The sequence below is a fragment of the Pseudophryne corroboree genome, chromosome 4, assembly GCF_028390025.1.
Source record: "Pseudophryne corroboree isolate aPseCor3 chromosome 4, aPseCor3.hap2, whole genome shotgun sequence".
In the NCBI taxonomy this organism is placed as follows: Eukaryota; Metazoa; Chordata; class Amphibia; order Anura; family Myobatrachidae; genus Pseudophryne; species Pseudophryne corroboree.
In genome coordinates this window covers 596,998,287-597,020,225 of record NC_086447.1, presented here as the reverse complement: position 1 = coordinate 597,020,225, position 21,939 = coordinate 596,998,287, and the positions used below count along the sequence as shown (strand labels likewise).

The following is a 21,939-nucleotide window of genomic DNA, read 5'->3' as shown; positions in this document are numbered from 1 at the left end:
AGATACATTACTGGGCAGTGGGCTAGTACCGCCTACAAACCTAAAAAGACTGAAAGGCAAGATGATCTCTCTCACTCACGTGCACAGGGCAGGCAGCCAATGGGAAGCACAAGGGAGGACAAGCCCCCATCAGCGGCTCGCCCACAGCCAGGCGACCGTGTAAGACAAGTGCGGTCACCTTGGCGCCATCTTTTAAGAGTCAGACTTGTGTGAAACAACGACACATATTGCAATGGAATAAATGGAAGTAACGCAACGTCACGCATACACGTTCAACGAAAATTAATATAAAGCTCCACAGTGAGGCAATAAATCACGAAGCTAAGTAACAAGGCATTAACAAAACAGTTGCCAGAATCCAATATGGCCGGGGGGCGTGCGTGGGCACCTATCCCAGCTGAGAGGATGACGCAGCGTCACATGACCATTGCGCGCTCCCGGGTTGCCGGCGCTGCTGAATTGTTGTGGGTTTGTGGATAGCTGGAGCTGCTGTACGGTCCGGCCAGTCAGAGTCGTGTCCTATCCTGTCAGTGACTGAGCTTACCAACCAACCATCATGGCAGGGGTGCTGGCACGCAAGGCGGTGGACTATGTTAAGAGCAAGGAGTTCCGGGAGTATCTCATGAGGTGATGGCCGGGTGTGGGAGAAGGTCGTGGTGTGACATTGCTGCAATGGTTGATACCGGATAGCGCTGTGGGCAGTACTGTCTCTGTGCTGGAATGGCTTGTGCCATTAGGCCACATGAGCTATCATTGTACATTACTGAGGGCTGTAGTGGAGGCCGGGTGATTGGAATTGTCTGAAGTACATCTACTTCTTGCTGTATCTGCAAGTTAAGTCCCCACATTTCTGCATTACTGTTGCTGTCTATTACTAGCTGCAGGTTGGACATTATTATTTATACATTTTAAGGTTTATTTAATCTGTGTGAAAAACTTGAACTACACCTTTACACTTGGTAAAAGATAAAAAGTCAAAATAATTAACTCTTTAGGGTCTAATAGGCCCTACACACTGGCCGATTTGTTTGAAAGATATGAACGATCTCGTTCATATCTTTCATGGGCCCTACACACTGGCCGATATTTTGAAAGATATGAACGATCTCGTTCATAAATGAACGAGATCTCGTTCATATCTTTCAGTGTGGAGACTTAAGCGATGAACGATGCGCGTCCCCGCGCTCGTTCATCGCTGGTCTCCTGTCGGCTGTGCATGCAGGCCAATATGGACGATCTCGTCCATATTTGCCTGCACGTCTATGGAGCCGGGTGACGGGGGGAGTGAAGAAGCTTCACTCCCCCCGTCACTGCCCCCCCCCCGCCGGGTCGCTCGTCGGCCGTATCGGCCGTCGGGCACCTCGGCCAGTGAGTAGGGCCCATCAGTGTGGAGGCTCCAGCGATGAACGATGCGCGGCCCCGCGCTCGTTCATGGCTGGTGCCCCGTCGGCTGTACATGCAGGCCAATATGGACGATCTCGTCCATATTTGCCTGCACTTCTATGGAGCCGCGTGACGGGGGGAGTGAAGAAACTTCACTCCCCCCGTCACTGCCCCCCCCACCGCCGGGTCGCTCGTCGGCCGTATCCGCCGTCGGGCAGCTCGGCGGCGGATCGGCCAGTGTGTAGGGCCCTTAAGAAACAAATTGTTAAGGGGCATTCATACTTAGCGATATAGTAAACTCGCTCATTTCCCCCTCCTGAGCGATTTTGTTTACTAAATCGCCCAGTGTGTATGCAGCTGACGACGGCTGATGCATGACCTCGCGGGTCGTTAACAACCCTTGGTGTCGCCCATACATGCAGCTCAATTTGTACTCATCGTCCAAAGCTGCATGCATGGGCTGGTCGCAGCATGACATCACTGTGCGATATTGCACAGTGTGTATGCCTACGTCGGGCAGCCCTGGTTCGGGAGAGGGACACACTAGGCGATGTCATTCACGGAGCACATTGCCTAGTGCGTGCCCACCTTATGACCTTTAAAGCAGAATAAAAAAAAAACTTCTATTTTTAACACTAGATGTCATCCTAGTGGCATAGAATTACCAGTTTTGCCATTTTGACCAGGATCTATGTACTAAGCCTTGAAGAGAGAGAAAGTGGAGATAAAGTACCAACCAACCAGCTCACAACTGTCATTTTTCAAACACACCCTGTAACATGGAAGTTCGGAGCTGATTGACTGGCACTTCTTGTCAATCCACTTCATCTCCAAGGCTTAAGCTGGCCATACACTTATGCGACTTCTCAGAGGGGAAAAGTCACATACAATCACCCTTGAACCGCCTGGTAGCTTCCCGGTGGCAGGATATATCTGTAGTGCAGTACTTTCAATCTAGAGGCTCCGATCCGATGCTTACAGGATTGCGCATCGGATCAGACGTAAAGCACCTGTGATTTGCCAGTTTTCATCCGATTTATCGTCCCGAAACATTGGAATTGGATGAAATCGGGCAAAATCGCACTAGTGTATGGGCACCTTCAGAACATAGACCCCTAGTGACCCCCCCCCCCCCCAACCACCACCCCCAGCTCTGACCTACACATACAGTACCGCTGGCCTGCCTCACTAACTTAAACTGGGCTCCACTGTCAGCAGTCCAGCCCTGCCCCTAGCTCACATACAATGAAGTGCCAGAATTAGCAGAGTTTCAGTTGCCACACATACGCAAAGAAAGCTTGTGCCACCTATCAGAACAAATGAAATGGCAGCACCAGCCCCTGTGCATGCATAAAGGAAATTGTACCCACTCATTCTGTGTGTCTCTTCTGTGCATGCACCTTTTGATGGTTATAACCATCGATGGTATGGTATCACATAGTTTACTACCATTTATGGCCCCTGACATCTTTTTTATTGGTGGCAACCATCTCTGGAGTCCACACCGATGGCCATCCCTATTCCTTCTTACCAGGTACACAATGCTCTGCTTCTGGGCTTGACAGTTAATTTATCATTTCTCTAACGTCCTAGTGGATGCTGGGGACTCCGTAAGGACCATGGGGGAATAGACGGGCTCCGCAGGAGACAGGGCACTTTAAGAAAGAATTTGGATACTGGTGTGCTCTGGCTCCTCCCTCTATGTCCCTCCTCCAGACCTTAGTTTGAATCTGTGCCCGGACGAGCTGGGTGCTACTTAGTGAGCTCTCCTGAGCTTGCTAAAAAGAAAGTATTTTGTTAGGTTTTTTTATTTTCAGAGAGATCTGCTGGCAACAGACTCTCTGCTACGTAGGACTGAGGGGAGAGAAGCAGCCCTACTCACTGAAGATAGGTACTGCTTCTTAGGCTACTGGACACCATTCGTTCCAGAGGGATCGTACACAGGATCGCACCCTTGGTCGTCTGATCCCGGAGCCGCGCCGCCGTCCCCCTCGCAGAGCCGGAAGACTGAAGCCAGTGACAGAAGCAAGAAGACTTCGAAATCGGCGGCAGAAGACTCCAGTCTGCATATGAGGTAGCGCACAGCACTGCAGCTGTGCGCCATTGCTCCCACACTAAACCCACTAAACCCACATACTCCGGTCACTGTAGGGTGCAGGGCGCAGTGGGGGGCGCCCTGGGCAGCAATTAGAGACCTCTTGGCAAAAGTGGGCATATATACAGTTGGGCACTGTATATATGCATGGGCCCCCGCCATATTTTTACACAAACGCGGGACAGAAGCCCGCCGCTGAGGTGGCGGGGCTTCTTCCTCAGCACTCACCAGCGCCATTTTCTCTCCACAGCTCCGCTGAGAGGAAGCTCCCCAGGCTCTCCCCTGCAGAATCACGGTGGAAGAGGATAAAAAGAGAGGGGGGGGCACATAAATTTGGCGCAAAAATAGTATATACAGCAGCTACTGGGTTAACACTAAGTTACTGTGTGATTCCTGGGTCATATAGCGCTGGGGTGTGTGCTGGCATACTCTCTCTCTGTCTCTCCAAAAGGCCTTGTGGGGGAACGGTCTTCAAAAAGAGCATCCCCTGTGTGTGTGGTGTGTCGGTACGCTTGTGTCGGCATGTTTGACGAGGAAGGCTATGTGGAAGCAGAGCGGGAACAAATGAATGTGGGGCCGCCGACGGCGCAGACACCCGATTGGATGGATATGTGGAAGGTTTTAAATGATAATGTTACTTCCTTGCATAAAAGGTTGGATAAAGCTGAAGCCTTAGGACAGCCGGGATCTCAGCCCATGCCTGATCCTATGTCGCAGAGGCCGTCAGGGTCTCAGAAGCGCCCACTATCCCAAATTGTTGACACAGATATCGACACGGATTCTGACTCGTGTTGATGGCGATGATGCAAAGTTACAGCCTAAAATGGCTAAAGCCATCCGTTACATGATTATAGCAATGAAGGATGTGTTGCACATCACAGAGGAAACCCCAGTCCCTGACTAGGGTTTATATGTATGGGGAAAAAAGGCAAGAGGTGACCTTTCCCCCTTCACATGAGTTAAATGAGTTATGTGAAAAGGCTTGGGAATCTCCAGATAGAAAACTGCAGATTTCCAAATGGATGCTTATGGCGTATCCTTTCCCGCCAACGGACAGGTTACGCTGGGAATCCTCCCCTAGGGTGGACAAAGCTCTCACACGCTTATCCAAGAGGGTAGCCCTGCCGTCACAGGATACGGCCACCCTTAAAGATGCTGCGGCTAGAAAGCAGGAGGGTATCCTGAAGTCCATTTATACACATTCAGGTACCTTACTTAGGCCGGCGATTGCGTCGGCCTGGATGTGTAGTGCTGTAGCAGCATGGACAGATACCTTATCTGAGGAACTTGATACCTTGGACAAGGATACTATATTACTAACCCTGGGGCATATAAAAACGCTGTCCTATATGTGAGAGATGCTCAAAGAGACATTAGCCTACTGGGCTCTAGAATAAATGCAATGTCGATTTCTGCCAGAAGGGTCCTGTGGACTCGGCAATGGACAGGTGATGCCGACTCAAAACGGCACATGGAGGTTTTACCTTACAAGGGTGAGGAATTGTTTGGGGACGGTCTCTCGGACCTGGTCTCCACAGCTACGGCTGGAAAGTCAAATTTCTCTGACGTCCTAAGTGGATGCTGGGGACTCCGTCAGGACCATGGGGAATAGCGGCTCCGCAGGAGACAGGGCACAAAAGTAAAAGCTTTAGGATCAGGTGGTGTGCACTGGCTCCTCCCCCTATGACCCTCCTCCAAGCCTCAGTTAGATCTTTGTGCCCGGCCGAGAAGGGTGCAATCTAGGTGGCTCTCCTAAAGAGCTGCTTAGAGTAAAAGTTTTGTTAGGTTTTTTATTTTCAGTGAGTCCTGCTGGCAACAGGCTCACTGCATCGAGGGACTTAGGGGAGAAGGAGTGAACTCACCTGCGTGCAGGATGGATTGGCTTCTTAGGCTACTGGACACTAGCTCCAGAGGGACGATCACAGGTACAGCCTGGATGGGTCACCGGAGCCGCGCCGCCGACCCCCTTGCAGATGCTGAAGAGAGAAGAGGTCCAGAAATCGGCGGCTGAAGACTTCCCAGTCTTCTTAAGGTAGCGCACAGCACTGCAGCTGTGCGCCATTGCTCTCGGCACACTTCACACCAACGGTCACTGAGGGTGCAGGGCGCTTGGGGGGGCGCCCTGGGCAGCAATGAAAATACCTATACTGGCTAAAAATGCATCACATATAGCCTCTGGGGCTATATGGATGTATTTAACCCCTGCCAGGTTGTCAGAAAAACGGGAGAAGAAGCCCGCCGAAAAGGGGGCGGCGCCTATTCTCCTCAGCACACAGCGCCATTTTCCCTCACAGAACTGCTGGTGGGAAGGCTCCCAGGCTCTCCCCTGCACTGCACTACAGAAACAGGGTTAAAACAGAGAGGGGGGGCACTTATTTGGCGATATGATTATATATTAAGATGCTATAAGGGGAAAACACTTATATAAAGGTTGTCCCTGTATAATTATAGCGTTTTGGTGTGTGCTGGCAAACTCTCCCTCTGTCTCCCCAAAGGGCTAGTGGGGTCCTGTCCTCTATCAGAGCATTCCCGGTGTGTGTGCTGGGTGTCGGTACGTGTGTGTCGACATGTATGAGGACGATGTTGGTGAGGAGGCGGAGCAATTGCCTGTAATGGTGATGTCACTCTCTAGGGAGTCGACACCGGAATGGATGGCGTATTTAGGGAATTATGTGATAATGTCAACACGCTGCAAGGTCGGTTGACGACATGAGACGGCCGGCAAACAAATTAGTACCTGTCCAGGCGTCTCAAACACCGTCAGGGGCTTTAAAACGCCCATTTACCTCAGTCGGTCGACACAGACACTGACTCCAGTGTCGACGGTGAAGAAACAAACGTATTTTCCTTTAGGGCCACACGTTACATGTTAAGGGCAATGAAGGAGGTGTTACATATTTCTGATACTACAAGTACCACAAAAAAGGGTATTATGTGGGGTGTGAAAAAACTACCTGTAGTTTTTCCTGAATCGGATAAATTAAATGAAGTGTGTGATGATGCGTGGGTTTCCCCCGATAGAAAATTATTGGCGGTATACCTTTTCCCGCCAGAAGTTATGGCGAGTTGGGAAACACCCCTTAGGGTGGATAAGGCGCTCACACGCTTATCAAAACAAGTGGCGTTATCGTCTCCAGATACGGCCGCCCTCAAGGAGCCAGCTAATAGGAGGCTGAAAAATATCCTAAAAAGTATATACACACATACTGGTGTTATACTGCGACCAGCGATCGCCTCAGCCTGGATGTGCTGCGCTGGGGTGGCTTGGTCGGATTCCCTGACTGAAAATATTGATACCCTTGACAGGGACAGTATTTTATTGACTATAGAGCATTTCTATATATACGAGATGCACAGAGGGATATTTGCACTCTGGCATCATGAGTAAGTGCGATGTCCATGTCTGCCAGAAGATGTTTATGGACACGACAGTGGTCAGGTGATGCACATTCCAAACGGCACATGGAAGTATTGCCGTATAAAGGGGAGGAGTTATTTGGGGTCGGTCCATCCGACCTGGTGGCCACGGCAACAGCTGGAAAATCCACCTTTTTACCCCAAGTCACATCTCAGCAGAAAAAGACACCGTCTTTTCAGCCTCAGTCCTTTCGTCCCCATAAGGGCAAGCGGGCAAAAGGCCAGTCATATCTGCCCAGGGGTAGAGTAACGGAAGAAGTCTGCAGCAGGCAGCCCCTTCCCAGGAACAGAAGCCCTCCACCGCTTCTGCCAAGTCCTCAGCATGACGCTGGGGCCGTACAAGCGGACTCGGGTGCGGTGGGGGGGGGGGGGTCGTCTCAAGAGTTTCAGCGCGCAGTGGGCTCACTCGCAAGTGGACCCCTGGATCCTACAAGTAGAATCCCAGGGGTACAGATTGGAAATTCGAGACGTCTCCCCCTCGCAGGTTTCTGAAATCTGCTTTACCAACGTCTCCCTCCGACAGGGAGGCATTATTGGAAACAATTCACAAGCTGTATTCCCAGCAGGTGATAATCAAAGTACCCCTCCTACAACAAGGAAAAGGGTATTATTCCACACTATTTGTGGTACTGAAGCCAGACGGCTCGGTGAGACCTATTCTAAATCTGAAATATTTGAACACTTACATACAAAGGTTCAAATCAAGATGGAGTCACTCAGAGCAGTGATAGCGAACCAGGAAGAAGGGGACTATATGGTGTCTCTGGACATCAAGGATGCCTATCTCCATGTCCCGATTTGCCCTTCTCACCAACGGTATCTCAGGTTCGTAATACAGAACTGTCATTATCAGTTTCAGACGCTGCCGTTTGGATTGTCCACGGCACCCCGGGTCTTTACCAAGGTAATGGCCGAAATGATGATTCTTCTTCGAAGAAAAGGCGTATTAATTATCCCTTACTTGGACGATCTCCTAATAAGGGCAAGGTCCAGAGAACAGTTAGAAGTCGGAGTAGCACTATCTCAAGAAGTACTACAACAGCACGGGTGGATTTTAAATATTCCAAAATCGCAGCTGATTCCGACGACACGTCTGCTGTTCCTAGGGATGATTCTGGACACAGTCCAGAAAAAGGTGTTTCTCCCGGAGGAGAAAGCCAGGGAGTTATCCGAGCTAGTCAGGAACCTCCTAAAACCAGGAAAAGTGTCAGTGCATCATTGCACAAGGGTCCTGGGAAAAATGGTGGCTTCTTACGAAGCGATTCCATTCGGCAGATTTCACGCAAGAACTTTTCAGTGGGATCTGCTGGACAAATGGTCCGGATCGCATCTTCAGATGCATCAGCGGATAACCCTGTCTCCGAGGACAAGGGTGTCTCTTCTGTGGTGGCTGCAGAGTGCTCATCTACTAGAGGGCCGCAGATTCGGCATTCAGGATTGGATCCTGGTGACCACGGATGCCAGCCTGAGAGGCTGGGGAGCAGTCACACAGGGAAGAAATTTCCAGGGAACGTGGTCAAGTCTAGAGACTTCTCTCCACATAAATATACTGGAGCTAAGGGCAATTTACAATGCTCTATGCCTAGCAAGACCTCTGCGTCAAGGTCAGCCGGTGCTGATCCAGTCGGACAACATCACGGCAGTCGCCCACGTAAACAGACAGGGCGGCACAAGAAGCAGGAGGGCAATGGCAGAAGCTGCAAGGATTCTTCGCTGGGCGGAAAATCATGTGATAGCACTGTCAGCAGTGTTCATTCCGGGAGTGGACAACTGGGAAGCAGACTTCCTCAGCAGGCACGACCTCCACCCGGGAGAGTGGGGACTTCACACGGAAGTCTTCCACATGATTGTGAACCATTGGGAAAAACCAAAGGTGGACATGATGGCGTCCCGCCTCAACAAAAAAATGGACAGGTATTGCGCCAGGTCAAGGGACCCTCAGGCAATAGCTGTGGACGCTCTGGTAACACCGTGGGTGTACCAGTCAGTGTATGTGTTCCCTCCTCTTCCTCTCATACCCAAGGTACTGAGAATTATAAGACGGAGAGGAGTAAGAACTATACTCGTGGCTCCGGATTGGCCAAGGAGGACTTGGTACCCGGAACTTCAAGAGATGCTCACAGAGGACCCAGGGCCTCTGCCGTTAAGAAGGGACTTGCTTCAGCAAGGACCCTGTCTCTTCCAAGACTTACCGCGGCTGCGTTTGACGGCATGGCGGTTGAACGCCGGATCCTAAGGGAAAAAGGCATTCCGGAAGAGGTCATACCTACCCTGGTCAAAGCCAGGAAGGAGGTGACCGCACAACATTATCACCGCATTTGGCGAAAATATGTTGCGTGGTGTGAGGCCAGGAAGGCCCCCACGGAGGAATTTCAACTCGGTCGATTCCTGCATTTCCTGCAAACAGGAGTGTCTATGGGCCTCAAATTGGGGTCCATTAAGGTTCAAATTTCGGCCCTGTCGATTTTCTTCCAGAAAGAATTGGCTTCAGTTCCTGAAGTCCAGACATTCGTCAAGGGAGTACTGCATATACAACCCCCTTTTGTGCCTCTAGTGGCACCGTGGGATCTCAACGTAGTTCTGGGATTCCTCAAATCACATTGGTTTGAACCGCTCAAATCTGGGGATTTGAAATATCTCACATGGAAAGTGACCATGCTGTTGGCCCTGGCCTCGGCCAGGCGAGTGTCAGAATTGGCGGCTTTGTCTCACAAAAGCCCATATCTGATTTTCCATTCGGACAGGGCAGAACTGCGGACTCGTCCCCAGTTTCTCCCTAAGGTGGTGTCAGCGTTTCACCTGAACCAACCTATTGTGGTGCCTGCGGCTACTAGGGACCTGGAGGACTCCAAGTTGCTAGATGATGTCAGGGCCCTGAAAATATACATTTCCAGGACGGCTGGAGTCAGGAAAACTGACTCGCTGTTTATCCTGTATGCACCCAACAAGCTGGGTGCTCCTGCTTCTAAGCAGACGATTGCTCGTTGGATTTGTAGTACAATTCAGCTTGCACATTCTGTGGCAGGCCTGCCACAGCCAAAATCTGTAAATGCCCATTCCACAAGGAAGGTGGGCTCATCTTGGGCGGTTGCCCGAGGGGTCTCGGCTTTACAACTTTGCCGAGCTGCTACTTGGTCAGGGGCAAACACGTTTGCTAAATTCTACAAATTTGATACCCTGGCTGAGGAGGACCTGGAGTTCTCTCATTCGGTGCTGCAGAGTCATCCGCACTCTCCCGCCCGTTTGGGAGCTTTGGTATAATCCCCATGGTCCTGACGGAGTCCCCAGCATCCACTTAGGACGTCAGAGAAAATAAGAATTTACTTACCGATAATTCTATTTCTCGTAGTCCGTAGTGGATGCTGGGCGCCCATCCCAAGTGCGGATTGTCTGCAATACTTGTACATAGTTATTGTTACAAAAATCGGGTTATTATTGTTGTGAGCCATCTTTTCAGAGGCTCCGCTGTTATCATGCTGTTAACTGGGTTCAGATCACAGGTTGTACAGTGTGATTGGTGTGGCTGGTATGAGTCTTACCCGGGATTCAAAATCCTTCCTTATTGTGTACGCTCGTCCGGGCACAGTATCCTAACTGAGGCTTGGAGGAGGGTCATAGGGGGAGGAGCCAGTGCACACCACCTGATCCTAAAGCTTTTACTTTTGTGCCCTGTCTCCTGCGGAGCCGCTATTCCCCATGGTCCTGACGGAGTCCCCAGCATCCACTACAGACTACGAGAAATAGAATTATCGGTAAGTAAATTCTTATTTTTTTGCCATATGTTCCCTCACAACCTAAGAAAGCACCGTATTACCAAATGCAGTCCTTTCGATCACAAAAAGGCAAGAAAGTCCGAGATGCGTCCTTTCTTGCCAGAGGCAGGGGTAGAGGAAAGAAGCTGCACAATACAGCTAGTTCCCAGGAACAGAAGTCCTCCCCGGCTTCCACTAAATCCACTGCATGACGCTTGGGCTCCACAGGCGGAGCTAGGCCCGGTGGGGGCGCGTCTCCGAAATTTCAGCCACAAGTGGGTTCACTCCCAGGTGGATCCCTGGGCTATAGAGATTGTGTCTCAGGGATACAAGCTGGAATTCGAAGAGATGCCCCCTCACCGTTACCTCAAATCGGCCCTGCCAGCTTCCCCCTTAGAGAGGGAGATAGTGTTAGCTGCAATTCACAAATTGTATCTTCAGCAGGTGGTGGAAAAGGTTCCCCTCCTTCAACAGGGAAGGGGTTACTATTCGACCTTGTTTGTGGTACCGAAACCGGACGGTTCGGTCAGACCCATATTGAATTTAAAATCCCTGAACATATACCTGAAAAGGTTCAAGTTCAAGATGGAATCGCTCAGAGCGGTCATCGCAAGCCTGGAGGAGGGGGATTTTATGGTGTCTCTGGACATAAAGGATGCTTACCTTCATGTCCCCATTTATCCGCCTCATCAAGAGTACCTCAGATTTGTGGTACAGGATTGTCATTACCAATTCCAGACGTTGCCGTTTGGTCTGTCCACGGCACTGAGAATATTTACCAAGGTAATGGCGGAAATGATGGTGCTCCTGCGACGGCAAGGAGTCACAATTATCCCATACTTGGACGATCTCCTCATAAAGGCGAGGTCCAGAGAGCAGTTGCTGATCAGCGTGGCACGCTCTCGGGAAGTGTTACAACAGCACTGCTGGATTCTGAATATTCCAAAGTCGCAGTTGATTCCTACGACTCGTCTGCCCTTCCTGAGCATGATTCTGGACACAGGCCAGAAGAGGGTTCATCTCCCGATGGAGAAGGCTCAAGAGCTCATGACACTGGTCAGAGACCTGTTAAAACCAAAACAGGTGTCTGTGCATCACTGCACTCGAGTCCTGGGAAAGATGGTGGCATCATACGAGGCCATTCCCTTCGGAAGGTTCCATGCGAGGACTTTTCAATGGGATCTGTTGGACAAGTGGTCCGGATCGCATCTTCAGATGCATCGGCTGATCACCCTGTCCCCGAGGGCCAGGGTGTCTCTTCTGTGGTGGTTGCAGAGTGCTCACCTTCTCGAGGGCCGCAGATTCGGCATTCAGGACTGGGTCCTGGTGACCACGGACGCAAGCCTCCGAGGGTGGGGAGCAGTCACACAGGGAAGAAATTTCCAAGGTCTGTGGTCAAGTCAGGAGACTTGCCTTCACATCAACATCCTGGAACTAAGGGCAATATAAAACGCCCTACGTCAAGCGGAGACCCTGCTTCGCAAACGGCCGGTGCTGATTCAGTCAGACAACATCACCGAAGTGGCTCATGTAAACCGCCAAGGCGGCACAAGGAGCAGGGTGGCGATGGCGGAAGCCACCAGAATTCTTCGCTGGGCGGAGAAACACGTAAGCGCACTGTCAGCAGTGTTCATTCCGGGAGTGGACAACTGGGAAGCAGACTTCCTCAGCAGGCACGACCTCCACTCGGGAGAGTGGGGACTTCATCAAGAAGTCTTCACGCAGATTGCAAGTCGGTGGGAACTGCCACAGGTGGACATGATGGCATCCCGCCTCAACAAAAAGCTACAGAGGTATTGCGCCAGGTCAAGAGACCCTCAGGCGATAGCTGTAGACGCACTAGTGACACCGTGGGTGTTCCAGTCGGTCTATGTGTTTCCTCCTCTTCCTCTCATACCCAAGGTGCTGAGAATCGTAAGAAGAAGAGGAGTGAGAACAATACTCATTGTTCCGGATTGGCCACGAAGGACTTGGTATCCAGAGCTGCAAGAAATTATCACAGTGGACCCATGGCCTCTGCCTCTAAGACAGGACTTGTTGCAACAGGGGCCCTGTCTGTTCCAAGACTTGCTGCGTTTGACGGCATGGCGGTTGAACGCAGGATCCTAGCGGAAAAAGGCATTCCGGATGAGGTTATTCCTACGCTGATAAAGGCTAAGAAGGACGTGACAGCAAAACACTATCACCGTATATGGCGAAAATATGTGGCCTGGTGTGAGGCCAGGAAGGCCCCTACAGAGGAATTCCAGCTGGGCCGGTTCCTGCACTTCCTACAGTCTGGAGTGACTATGGGCTTGAAGTTGGGGTCCATAAAGGTCCAGATTTCGTCCCTATCCATTTTCTTGCAAAAGGAACTGGCTTCTCTTCCTGAAGTTCAGACGTTTGTTAAGGGAGTGCTGCATATTCAGCCCCCTTTTGTGCCACCAGTGGCACCTTGGGATCTCAACGTGTTGTTGGGTTTCCTGAAATCTCGCTGGTTTGAGCCACTTAAGACCGTGGAGCTAAAATATCTCACGTGGAGGGTGGTCATGCTATTGGCCTTAGCTTCGGCTAGGCGTGTGTCAGAATTAGGGGCTTTTACATGACAAAGCCGCCATCTGGTTTTCCATATGGACAGGGCAGAAATACGGACTCGTCCGCAATTTCTGCCGAAGGTGGTGTCATCTTTTCATTTGAACCAACCTATTGTGGTGCCTGCGGCTACTCGTGACTTGGAGGATTTTAAGTTGCTTGATGTAGTCATGGCTTTGAAGATCTATGTAGCCAGGACGGCTGGAGTCAGGAAGACTGACTCTCTGTTTATCCTGTATGCATCCAACAAGCTGGGTGCTCCTGCTTCAAAGCAAACCATTGCTCGCTGGATCTGTAACACGATTCGGCAGGCTCATTCTGCGGCTGGATTGCCGCGTCCAAAATCAGCGAAAGCCCATTCCACAAGGAAAGTGGGCTCTTCTTGGGCGGCTGCCCGAGGGGTCTCGGCATTACAGCTTTGCCGAGCAGCTACTTGGTCGGGTTCAAACACATTTGCTAAGTTCTACAAGTTTGATACCCTGGCTGAGGAGGACCTTGTGTTTGCCCATTCGGTGCTGCAGAGTCATCCGCACTCTCCCGCCCGTTTGGGAGCTTTGGTATAATCCCCATGGTCCTTACGGAGTCCCCAGCATCCACTAGGACGTTAGAGAAAATAAGATTTTACTCACCGGTAAATCTATTTCTCGTAGTCCGTAGTAGATGCTGGGCGCCCGTCCCAAGTGCGGACTTTCTGCAATACGTGTATATAGTTATTGCTTAATAAAGGGTTATGTTATGGGGCATCCATTGTTTGATGCTCTGTTGTTGTTCATACTGTTGACTGGGTAAGTTTATCACAAGTTATACGGTGTGATTGGTGTGGCTGGTATGAGTCTTAACCTGGATTCCAAAATCCTTTCCTTGTAATGTCAGCTCTTCCGGGCACAGTTTCCTTAACTGAGGTCTGGAGGAGGGGCATAGAGGGAGGAGCCAGTGCACACCAGTAGTACTAAATCTTTCTTTAGAGTGCCCAGTCTCCTGCGGAGCCCGTCTATTCCCCATGGTCCTTACGGAGTCCCCAGCATCCACTACGGACTACGAGAAATAGATTTACCGGTGAGTAAAATCTTATTATTTACAGCTCTAGCCACGCTCATTGCATCCATGGCCTGGCCGCACAGGCACACATGGCGTGCCATGCCGCGAGCGCAACTTAATACGCCAGGCTGCGACTAGCCACAGGCCAATGTTTTTCCTATGGCGGCGGATGCATGTGCGCTCATGTGTTTTGTCATAGGACGCTTGGGGGCAAAGCTGAGCAAGGCTACATCTGTACTGAAATCTTTGACAAAGATCCACAGGTGGTGCTAATTATTTTACTTGTTGTTCTGTAAGGAAACCTGAAAAACATGTATTTGTAAAGTTATCCATTGACTGCACGTTGTATGGAGGTAACCTCCATTCACAGTTTGAAGTTAATTGCACGTTGGTCTGGACAGGTTTGCGATCATGGTACCTTCAACCACTATGCATAACCATTGTGTACTTTTTACACCGTATTCCTCATTTGGTGAATTGTATGGTCACATTTTTTAATCTGTTGTGCTGCACATCAGAATGGGGGATTTAGTGCCGTTGCTTTATTCATGTAACAATATATTTTCATTGTACAGCGGGTTGTGTAGTGTGTACATGGACAGGAGAGATCATTACATCATACCGGTCCGTGTTGTGTTTGTGGGTGTGTTTTCAGGATTTTGAGTTGGCAGCATGCAGGAGCACATTGTGCATGTGCGACAGAAGGGGGCACGGCTGACCAGGGAGGGGGCGCGGCCCTGCTGGTGTCACAATTGGGGGCGGGTTTGCACCTCCACATCTCTACAGAGTTGCTGGGCTTTCCCCAAGAACTCCATTTCCTGTGAATAGATGCCGTGCGTGTGCACATTTCACGCAGTGGCGGCAGGCTACTTTATCAGGCCCCTGCTGAAGGGGCAGGGTGCATGTTGCCCTGTAAAAATCGGGCAGGGCTAAAACCACTTAGCGTGAACACTGAGATCCCCAGTTCGTCGATGTCTGTACCCAGCTTTAATTCGCATCAGTGAGATTTTCCAACCTCGGAAAGTGTACATGTTGCGATCTGGAGAATGTCACTGCCCTCTACAGAACAACCTAATTTAAGTCTCTGGGAGGAATACAGTAAGGTCAGAGTGTCCACCAAAATCACCAAAAATAGTAATAAGGTCAAACACTTTTGCAAACTTGGGAGTCCATTCAATTTAAGTGAATAACGCCGGAAAGGTGGTCCTGGTGCTATTCAGTTCAGCGTGCTGTTTTGGCCAGGAAGTGGATTTCTGCTCGCAACCAAATCTAACAATACTAGTGCTGTAGTACTGTTTTGTGCCCTTGCGGGGTGCAAACAGCATCGTGCCGGGGCACTTATTTCAAAGAGTACCCATTCTCACGCCTAAACACCCTGTTTAAGGTGCGAGTATGGACATTCTTGGACAAAGCAGCTTGCTGAATTGAATAGCGCTGGGACCCTCTTAGGCGCTATTAACTTTGCATTCAAGTAAATCAACCCCTTGGACCATATTGCGTTACCCACGCTGACTTAAAATGTCTCTGCCAGAATGCTTGTAATTAGTGATTGGCTCATTTGTGTGGTGTTCTAGATTTGTTTCTCCTCCATAATGGTGAATTACATTACACTTTTCTCTGACGTCCTAGTGGATGCTGGGAACTCCGTAAGGACCATGGGGAATAGCGGCTCCGCAGGAGACAGGGCACATCTAAAGAAAGCTTTAGGATCACCTGGTGTGCACTGGCTCCTCCCCCTATGACCCTCCTCCAAGCCTCAGTTAGATTTTCTGTGCCCGACGAGAAGGGTGCACACTAGGGGCTCTCCTGAGCTCTTTGTGAAAGTTTTAGTTTAGGTTTATTATTTTCAGTGAGACCTGCTGGCAACAGGCTCACTGCATCGAGGGACTAAGGGGAGAAGAAGCGAACTCACCTGCGTGCAGAGTGGATTGGGCTTCTTATGCTACTGGACATTAGCTCCAGAGGGACGATCACAGGTTCAGCCTGGATGGGTCACCGGAGCCGCGCCGCCGGCCCCCTTACAGAGCCAGAAGAGCGAAGAGGTCCGGAAAAATCGGCGGCAGAAGACTTTCCTGTCTTCAGATAAAGGTAGGCGCACAGCACCGCAGCTGTGCGCCATTGCTCTCAGCACACTTCACACTCCGGTCACTGAGGGTGCAGGGCGCTGGGGGGGGCAGCGCCCTGAGACGCAATAAATCGATAGAAAACCTTTTATGGCTAAAATAAATGCATCACATATAACTCCTGGGCTATATGGATGCATTTAACCCCTGCCAAAACATACAAGAAAACGGATGATAGGCTCCGCCCCTTTCTCGGCGTCCTTATCTCCTCAGCACACTGGCGCCATTTTCCCTCACAGCTCAGTTGGAGGGAAGCTCCCTGGCTCTCCCCTGCAGTCACTACACTACAGAAAGGGGTTAAAAAAGAGAGGGGGGCACAAATTAGGCGCAGTATAAACAATACAGCAGCTATAAAGGGAAAAACACTTATATAAGGTTATCCCTGTATATATATAGCGCTCTGGTGTGTGCTGGCAAACTCTCCCTCTGTCTCCCCAAAGGGCTAGTGGGGTCCTGTCCTCTATCAGAGCATTCCCTGTGTGTGTGCTGTGTGTCGGTACGTTTGTGTCGACATGTATGAGGAGAAAAATGATGAGGAGACGGAGTAGAGTGTCTGTAATAGTGTTGTCACCCCCTGGGGGTCGACACCTGAGTGGATGTACTGTTGAAATTGCGTGACAGTGTCAGCTTTGTATAAAAGACAGTGGTTGACATGAGACAGCCGGCTACTCAGCTTGTGCATGTCCAGACGTCTCATACAGGGGCTCTAAAGCGCCCGTTACCTCAGATACAGACGCCGACACGGATACTGACTCCTGTGTCGACGGTGAAGAGACAACCGTGATTTCCAATAGGGCCACACATTGCATGATTGAGGCAATGGAAAAAGTTTACACTCTTCTGATAATATAAATACCACCAAAAAAAGGGGTATTATGTTTGGTGAGGAAAAACTTCCTGTAGTTTTCCTGAATCTGAGAAATAAAATGAGGTGTGTGATGATGCGTGGGTTTCCCCCCGATAACAATTGATAATTTCTAAAAAGTTATTGGCAGTATACCTTTTCCCGCCAGAGGTTAGGGTGCGTTGGGAAACACCCCCTAGGGGGGATAAGGCGCTCACACGCTTGTAAGAACAAGGGCTCTACCCTCTCTGGAGATGGCCGCCCTTAGGGATCCTGCTGATAGAAAGCAGGAGGGTATCCTAAAATGTATTTACACACATACTGGTGTTATACTGCGACCAGCAATCGCCTCAGCCTGGATGTGCAGTGCTGGGTTGGCGTGGTCGGATTCCCTGACTGGAAATTTGATATCCTAGATAAGGACAGTATATTATTGCCTATAGAGCAATTAAAAGATGCATTTCTATATATGCATGATGCACAGCGGAATATTTGCCGACTGGCATCAAGTATAAGTGCGTTGTCCAATTATACCAGTAAAGTGGTCAGGTGATGCGGATTCCAAACGGCATTTGGAAGTATTGCCTTAACAAAAAAGGGGATGTACCCCAGGTCGCCTCTCAAAATAAGACGCCGTATTATCAGGCGCAGTCCTGGTTGGCAAGCGGACAAAAGGGTTCCTCTTTTCTGCTCGTGACAGAGGGAGAGGAAAATGGCTGCAGAGATCAGCCAGTTCCAAGGAACAGAAACTCTTTTCCGCCTCTGCCAAGCCCTCAGTATGACGCTAGGGCTTTACAAGTTCAGGCACGGTGGGGTCCCGTTCTCAATGAATTTCAGTGCGCAGTGGGCTCACTCGCAAGTAGACCCCTGGATCCTTCAGGTAATATTTCAGGGGTACAAATTGGAATTCGAGACGTATCCCCCTCGCCGTTTCCAAAGGTCTGTTTTACCGACGTCTCCCGCTGACAGGGAGGCAGTTTTGGAAACCATTCACAAGCTGTATTCCCAGCAGGTGATAATCAAGATACCCCTCCTGCAACAGGGAACGGGGTATTATTCCACACTATTGTGGTACCGAAGCCAGACGGCTCGGTGAGACCGATTTTAAAATCCAAAATCTAAAATCTTTGAACACTTGCATACAGAGGTTCAAATTCAAAATTGAGTCACTCAGAGCAGTGATTGCGAACCTGGAAGAAGGGGACTACATGATGTCTCGGGACATCAAGGATGCTTACCTTCATGTCAAAATTTACCCTTCTCACCAAGGGTACCTCAGGTTATGGTACAGAACTGTCACTATCAGTTCAGACGCTGCCGTAGGGATGGTCCACGGCACCCCGGGTCTTTACCAAGGTAATGGCCGAAATGATATCCCTTCGAAGGAAGGAAATTTTAGTTATCCCTTACTTGGACGATTCCCTGATAAGGGTAAGATCCAGGGAACACTTGGAAGTCGGTGTAGCACTATCTCAGGTAGTGTTGCGGCAGCACGATTGGATTCTCAATATTCCAAAATCGCAGCTGGTTCCGACGACTTGTCTTCTGTTCCTAGGGATGATCCTGGACACAGTCCAGAAAGAAGGTGTTTCTCCCGGAGGAGAAAGCCAGGGAGTTATCCGAGCTAGTCAGGAACCTCCTAAAACCGAACCAAGTCTCAGTGCATCAATGCACAAGGGTTCTGGGTAAAAATGGTGGCTTCCTACGAAGCAATCCCATTCGGCAGATTCCACGCAAGACTTTCCAGTGGAACCTACTGGACAAATGGTCCGGGTCGCATCTTCAGATGCTTCAGCGGATAACCCTGTCACCGGGGACAAGGGTATCCCTCCTGTGGTGGTTGCAGAGTGCTCATCTTCTAGAGGGCCGCAGATTCGGCATTCGGGACTGGGTCCTGGTGGCCACGGATGCCAGCCTGCGAGGCTGGGGAGCAGTCACACAGGGAAGGAATTTCCAGGGCTTATGGTCAAGCCTGGAGACATCTCTTCATATAAACATTCTGGAACTAAGGGCCATTTACAATGCCCTAAGTCAAGCGAAACCCCTGCTTCAGGGTCAGGCGGTATTGATCCAATCGGACAACATCACGTCAGTCGCCCACGTAAACAGACAGGGCGGCACGGGAAGCAGGGGGGCAATGGCAGAAGCTGCAAGGATTCTTCGCTGGGCGGAAGATCATGTGATAGCACTGTCAGCAGTGTTCATTCCGGGAGTGGACAACTGGGAAGCAGACTTCCTCAGCAGACACGATCTACACCCGGGAGAGTGGGGACTTCATCCAGAAGTCTTCCACATGATTGTGAACCGTTGGGAAAAACCAAAGGTGGATATGATGGCGTCCCGCCTCAACAAAAAACTGGACAGGTATTGCGCCAGGTCAAGAGACCCTCAGGCAATAGCTGTGGACGCTCTGGTAACACCGTGGGTGTTCCAGTCAGTGTATGTGTTCCCTCCTCTGCCTCTCATACCAAAAGTACTGAGAATTATACGGCAAAGGGGAGTAAGAACGATACTCGTGGCTCCGGATTGGCCAAGAAGAACTTGGTATCCGGAACTTCAAGAGATGCTCACGGACGAACCGTGGCCTCTACCTCTAAGAAAGGACCTGCTCCAGCAGGGGCCTTGTTTGTTCCAAGACTTACCGCGGCTGCGTTTGACGGCTTGGTGGTTGAACGCCGGATCCTGAAGGAAAAAGGCATTCCAGATGAAGTCATCCCTACCCTGGTCAAGGCCAGGAAGGACGTAACCGCAAAACATTATCACCGCATTTGGCGAAAATATGTTGCGTGGTGGGAGGCCAAGAAGGCCCCTACAGAGGAATTTCAACTGGGTCGTTTCCTCCATTTCCTGCAAACAGGACTGTCTATGGGCCTAAAATTAGGGTCCATTAAGGTTCAATTTTCGGCCCTGTCGATTTTCTTCCAAAAGGAACTGGCTTCAGTGCCTGAAGTTCAGACATTTGTAAAAGGGGTACTGCATATACAGCCTCCTTTTGTGCCTCCAGTGGCACCTTGGGATCTCAATGTTGTGTTGAGTTTCCTAAAGTCACATTGGTTTGAACCACTCACCACTGTGGACTTAAAATATCTCACATGGAAGGTGACGATGCTGTTAGCCCTGGCTTCAGCCAGGCGTGTGTCAGAATTGGCGGCTTTATCATATAAAAGCCCTTATTTAATATTTCATTCTGACAGGGCAGAATTGAGGACTTGTCCTCAATTCCTACCTAAGGTGGTTTCTGCATTTCACATGAAGCAACCTATTGTGGTACCTGCGGCTACTAAGGACTTGGAGGATTCCAAGTTGCTTGACGTGGTCAGGGCCCTGTAAATATGTTTCCAGGACGGCTGGAGTCAGAAAATCTGACTCGCTGTTTATCCTGTATGCACCCAACAAACTGGGTGCTCCTGCTTCTAAGCAGACGATTGCTCGTTGGATTTGTAGTACAATTCAGCTTGCACATTCTGTGGCAGGCCTGCCACAGCCAAAAATCTTAAAATGCCCACTCCACAAGGAAGGTGGGCTCATCTTGGGCAGCTGCCCGAGGGGTCTCGGCTTTACAACTTTGCCGAGCAGTTACTTGGTCAGGAGCAAATACGTTTGTAAAATTCTACAAATTTGATACCCTGGCTGAGGAGGACCTGGAGTTCTCTCATTCGGTGCTGCAGAGTCATCCGCACTCTCCCGCCCGTTTGGGAGCTTTGGTATAATCCCCATGGTCCTTACGGAGTTCCCAGCATCCACTAGGACGTCAGAGAAAATAAGAATTTACTTACCGATAATTCTATTTCTCGTAGTCCGTAGTGGATGCTGGGCGCCCATCCCAAGTGCGGATTGTCTGCAATACTGGTACATAATTATTGTTACCAAAAAATTCGGGTTATTGTTGTAGTGAGCCATCTTTTATAGAGGCTTCTCTATTATCATGCTGTTAACTGGGTTCAGATCACAAGTTGTACAGTGTGATTGGTGTGGCTGGTATGAGTCTTACCCGGGATTCAAAATCCTTCCTTATTGTGTACGCTCGTCCGGGCACAGTATCTAACTGAGGCTTGGAGGAGGGTCATAGGGGGAGGAGCCAGTGCACACCAGGTGATCCTAAAGCTTTCTTTAGATGTGCCCTGTCTCCTGCGGAGCCGCTATTCCCCATGGTCCTTACGGAGTTCCCAGCATCCACTACGGACTACGAGAAATAGAATTATCGGTAAGTAAATTCTTATTTTTCCTACTTGCCAATTTGGTTATTTCATTGCTTACAGAGCAATGTGCAGGCATAACCTTCTACATGTATCAATCCTCACAGCCTCTAGGGATTTGCATCTTCAAGCATTGCTTCTGTATACTGTGTAACATACCATGGGGCAGATGTATTAAGCCTGGGGAAGTGATAAAGCAGTGATAAGTGCACCAATCAGCTCCTGTCAATTTACATATTGGAGCTGACTGGCTGGTGCGTTATCACCTTGCACTTACCACTGCTGTATCACTTATCATAAGGTCTGCTTATTTAATTGCGGTTGAAGTGTGCAGGTTGCAGTGTTGAACACCGGCACTGCATCTCGCGTTCCTTGCAGCTCGCTCTCACTACAAATTTGCAAATTGGTACGCAGCACTATGAGGCTGTGAACAAAATTGTTCAAGCGTCTAAGTACGGCTGTTGCCGCATCAACTTGCGGAGGCGAGAACATCGCCCACATTTGGATTCCCTGCTTTATA

At 50.0% G+C, this 21,939-nt stretch overlaps 1 protein-coding gene across 1 annotated transcript in view; it reads left to right on the top strand.

The window, feature by feature from the left end:
* Positions 1-418: 418 nt before the first annotated feature.
* MPC1 (mitochondrial pyruvate carrier 1) overlaps positions 419-21,939 on the top strand; it is an 87,921-nt gene continuing 66,400 nt past the window's right edge. Inside the window, exons 1-2 of the mRNA XM_063917550.1 lie at positions 419-627; positions 703-706. Coding sequence (XP_063773620.1) covers positions 557-627; positions 703-706 — 75 coding nt within the window. The 5' untranslated portion in view covers positions 419-556. The remainder of the gene's footprint in view (positions 628-702; positions 707-21,939) is intronic.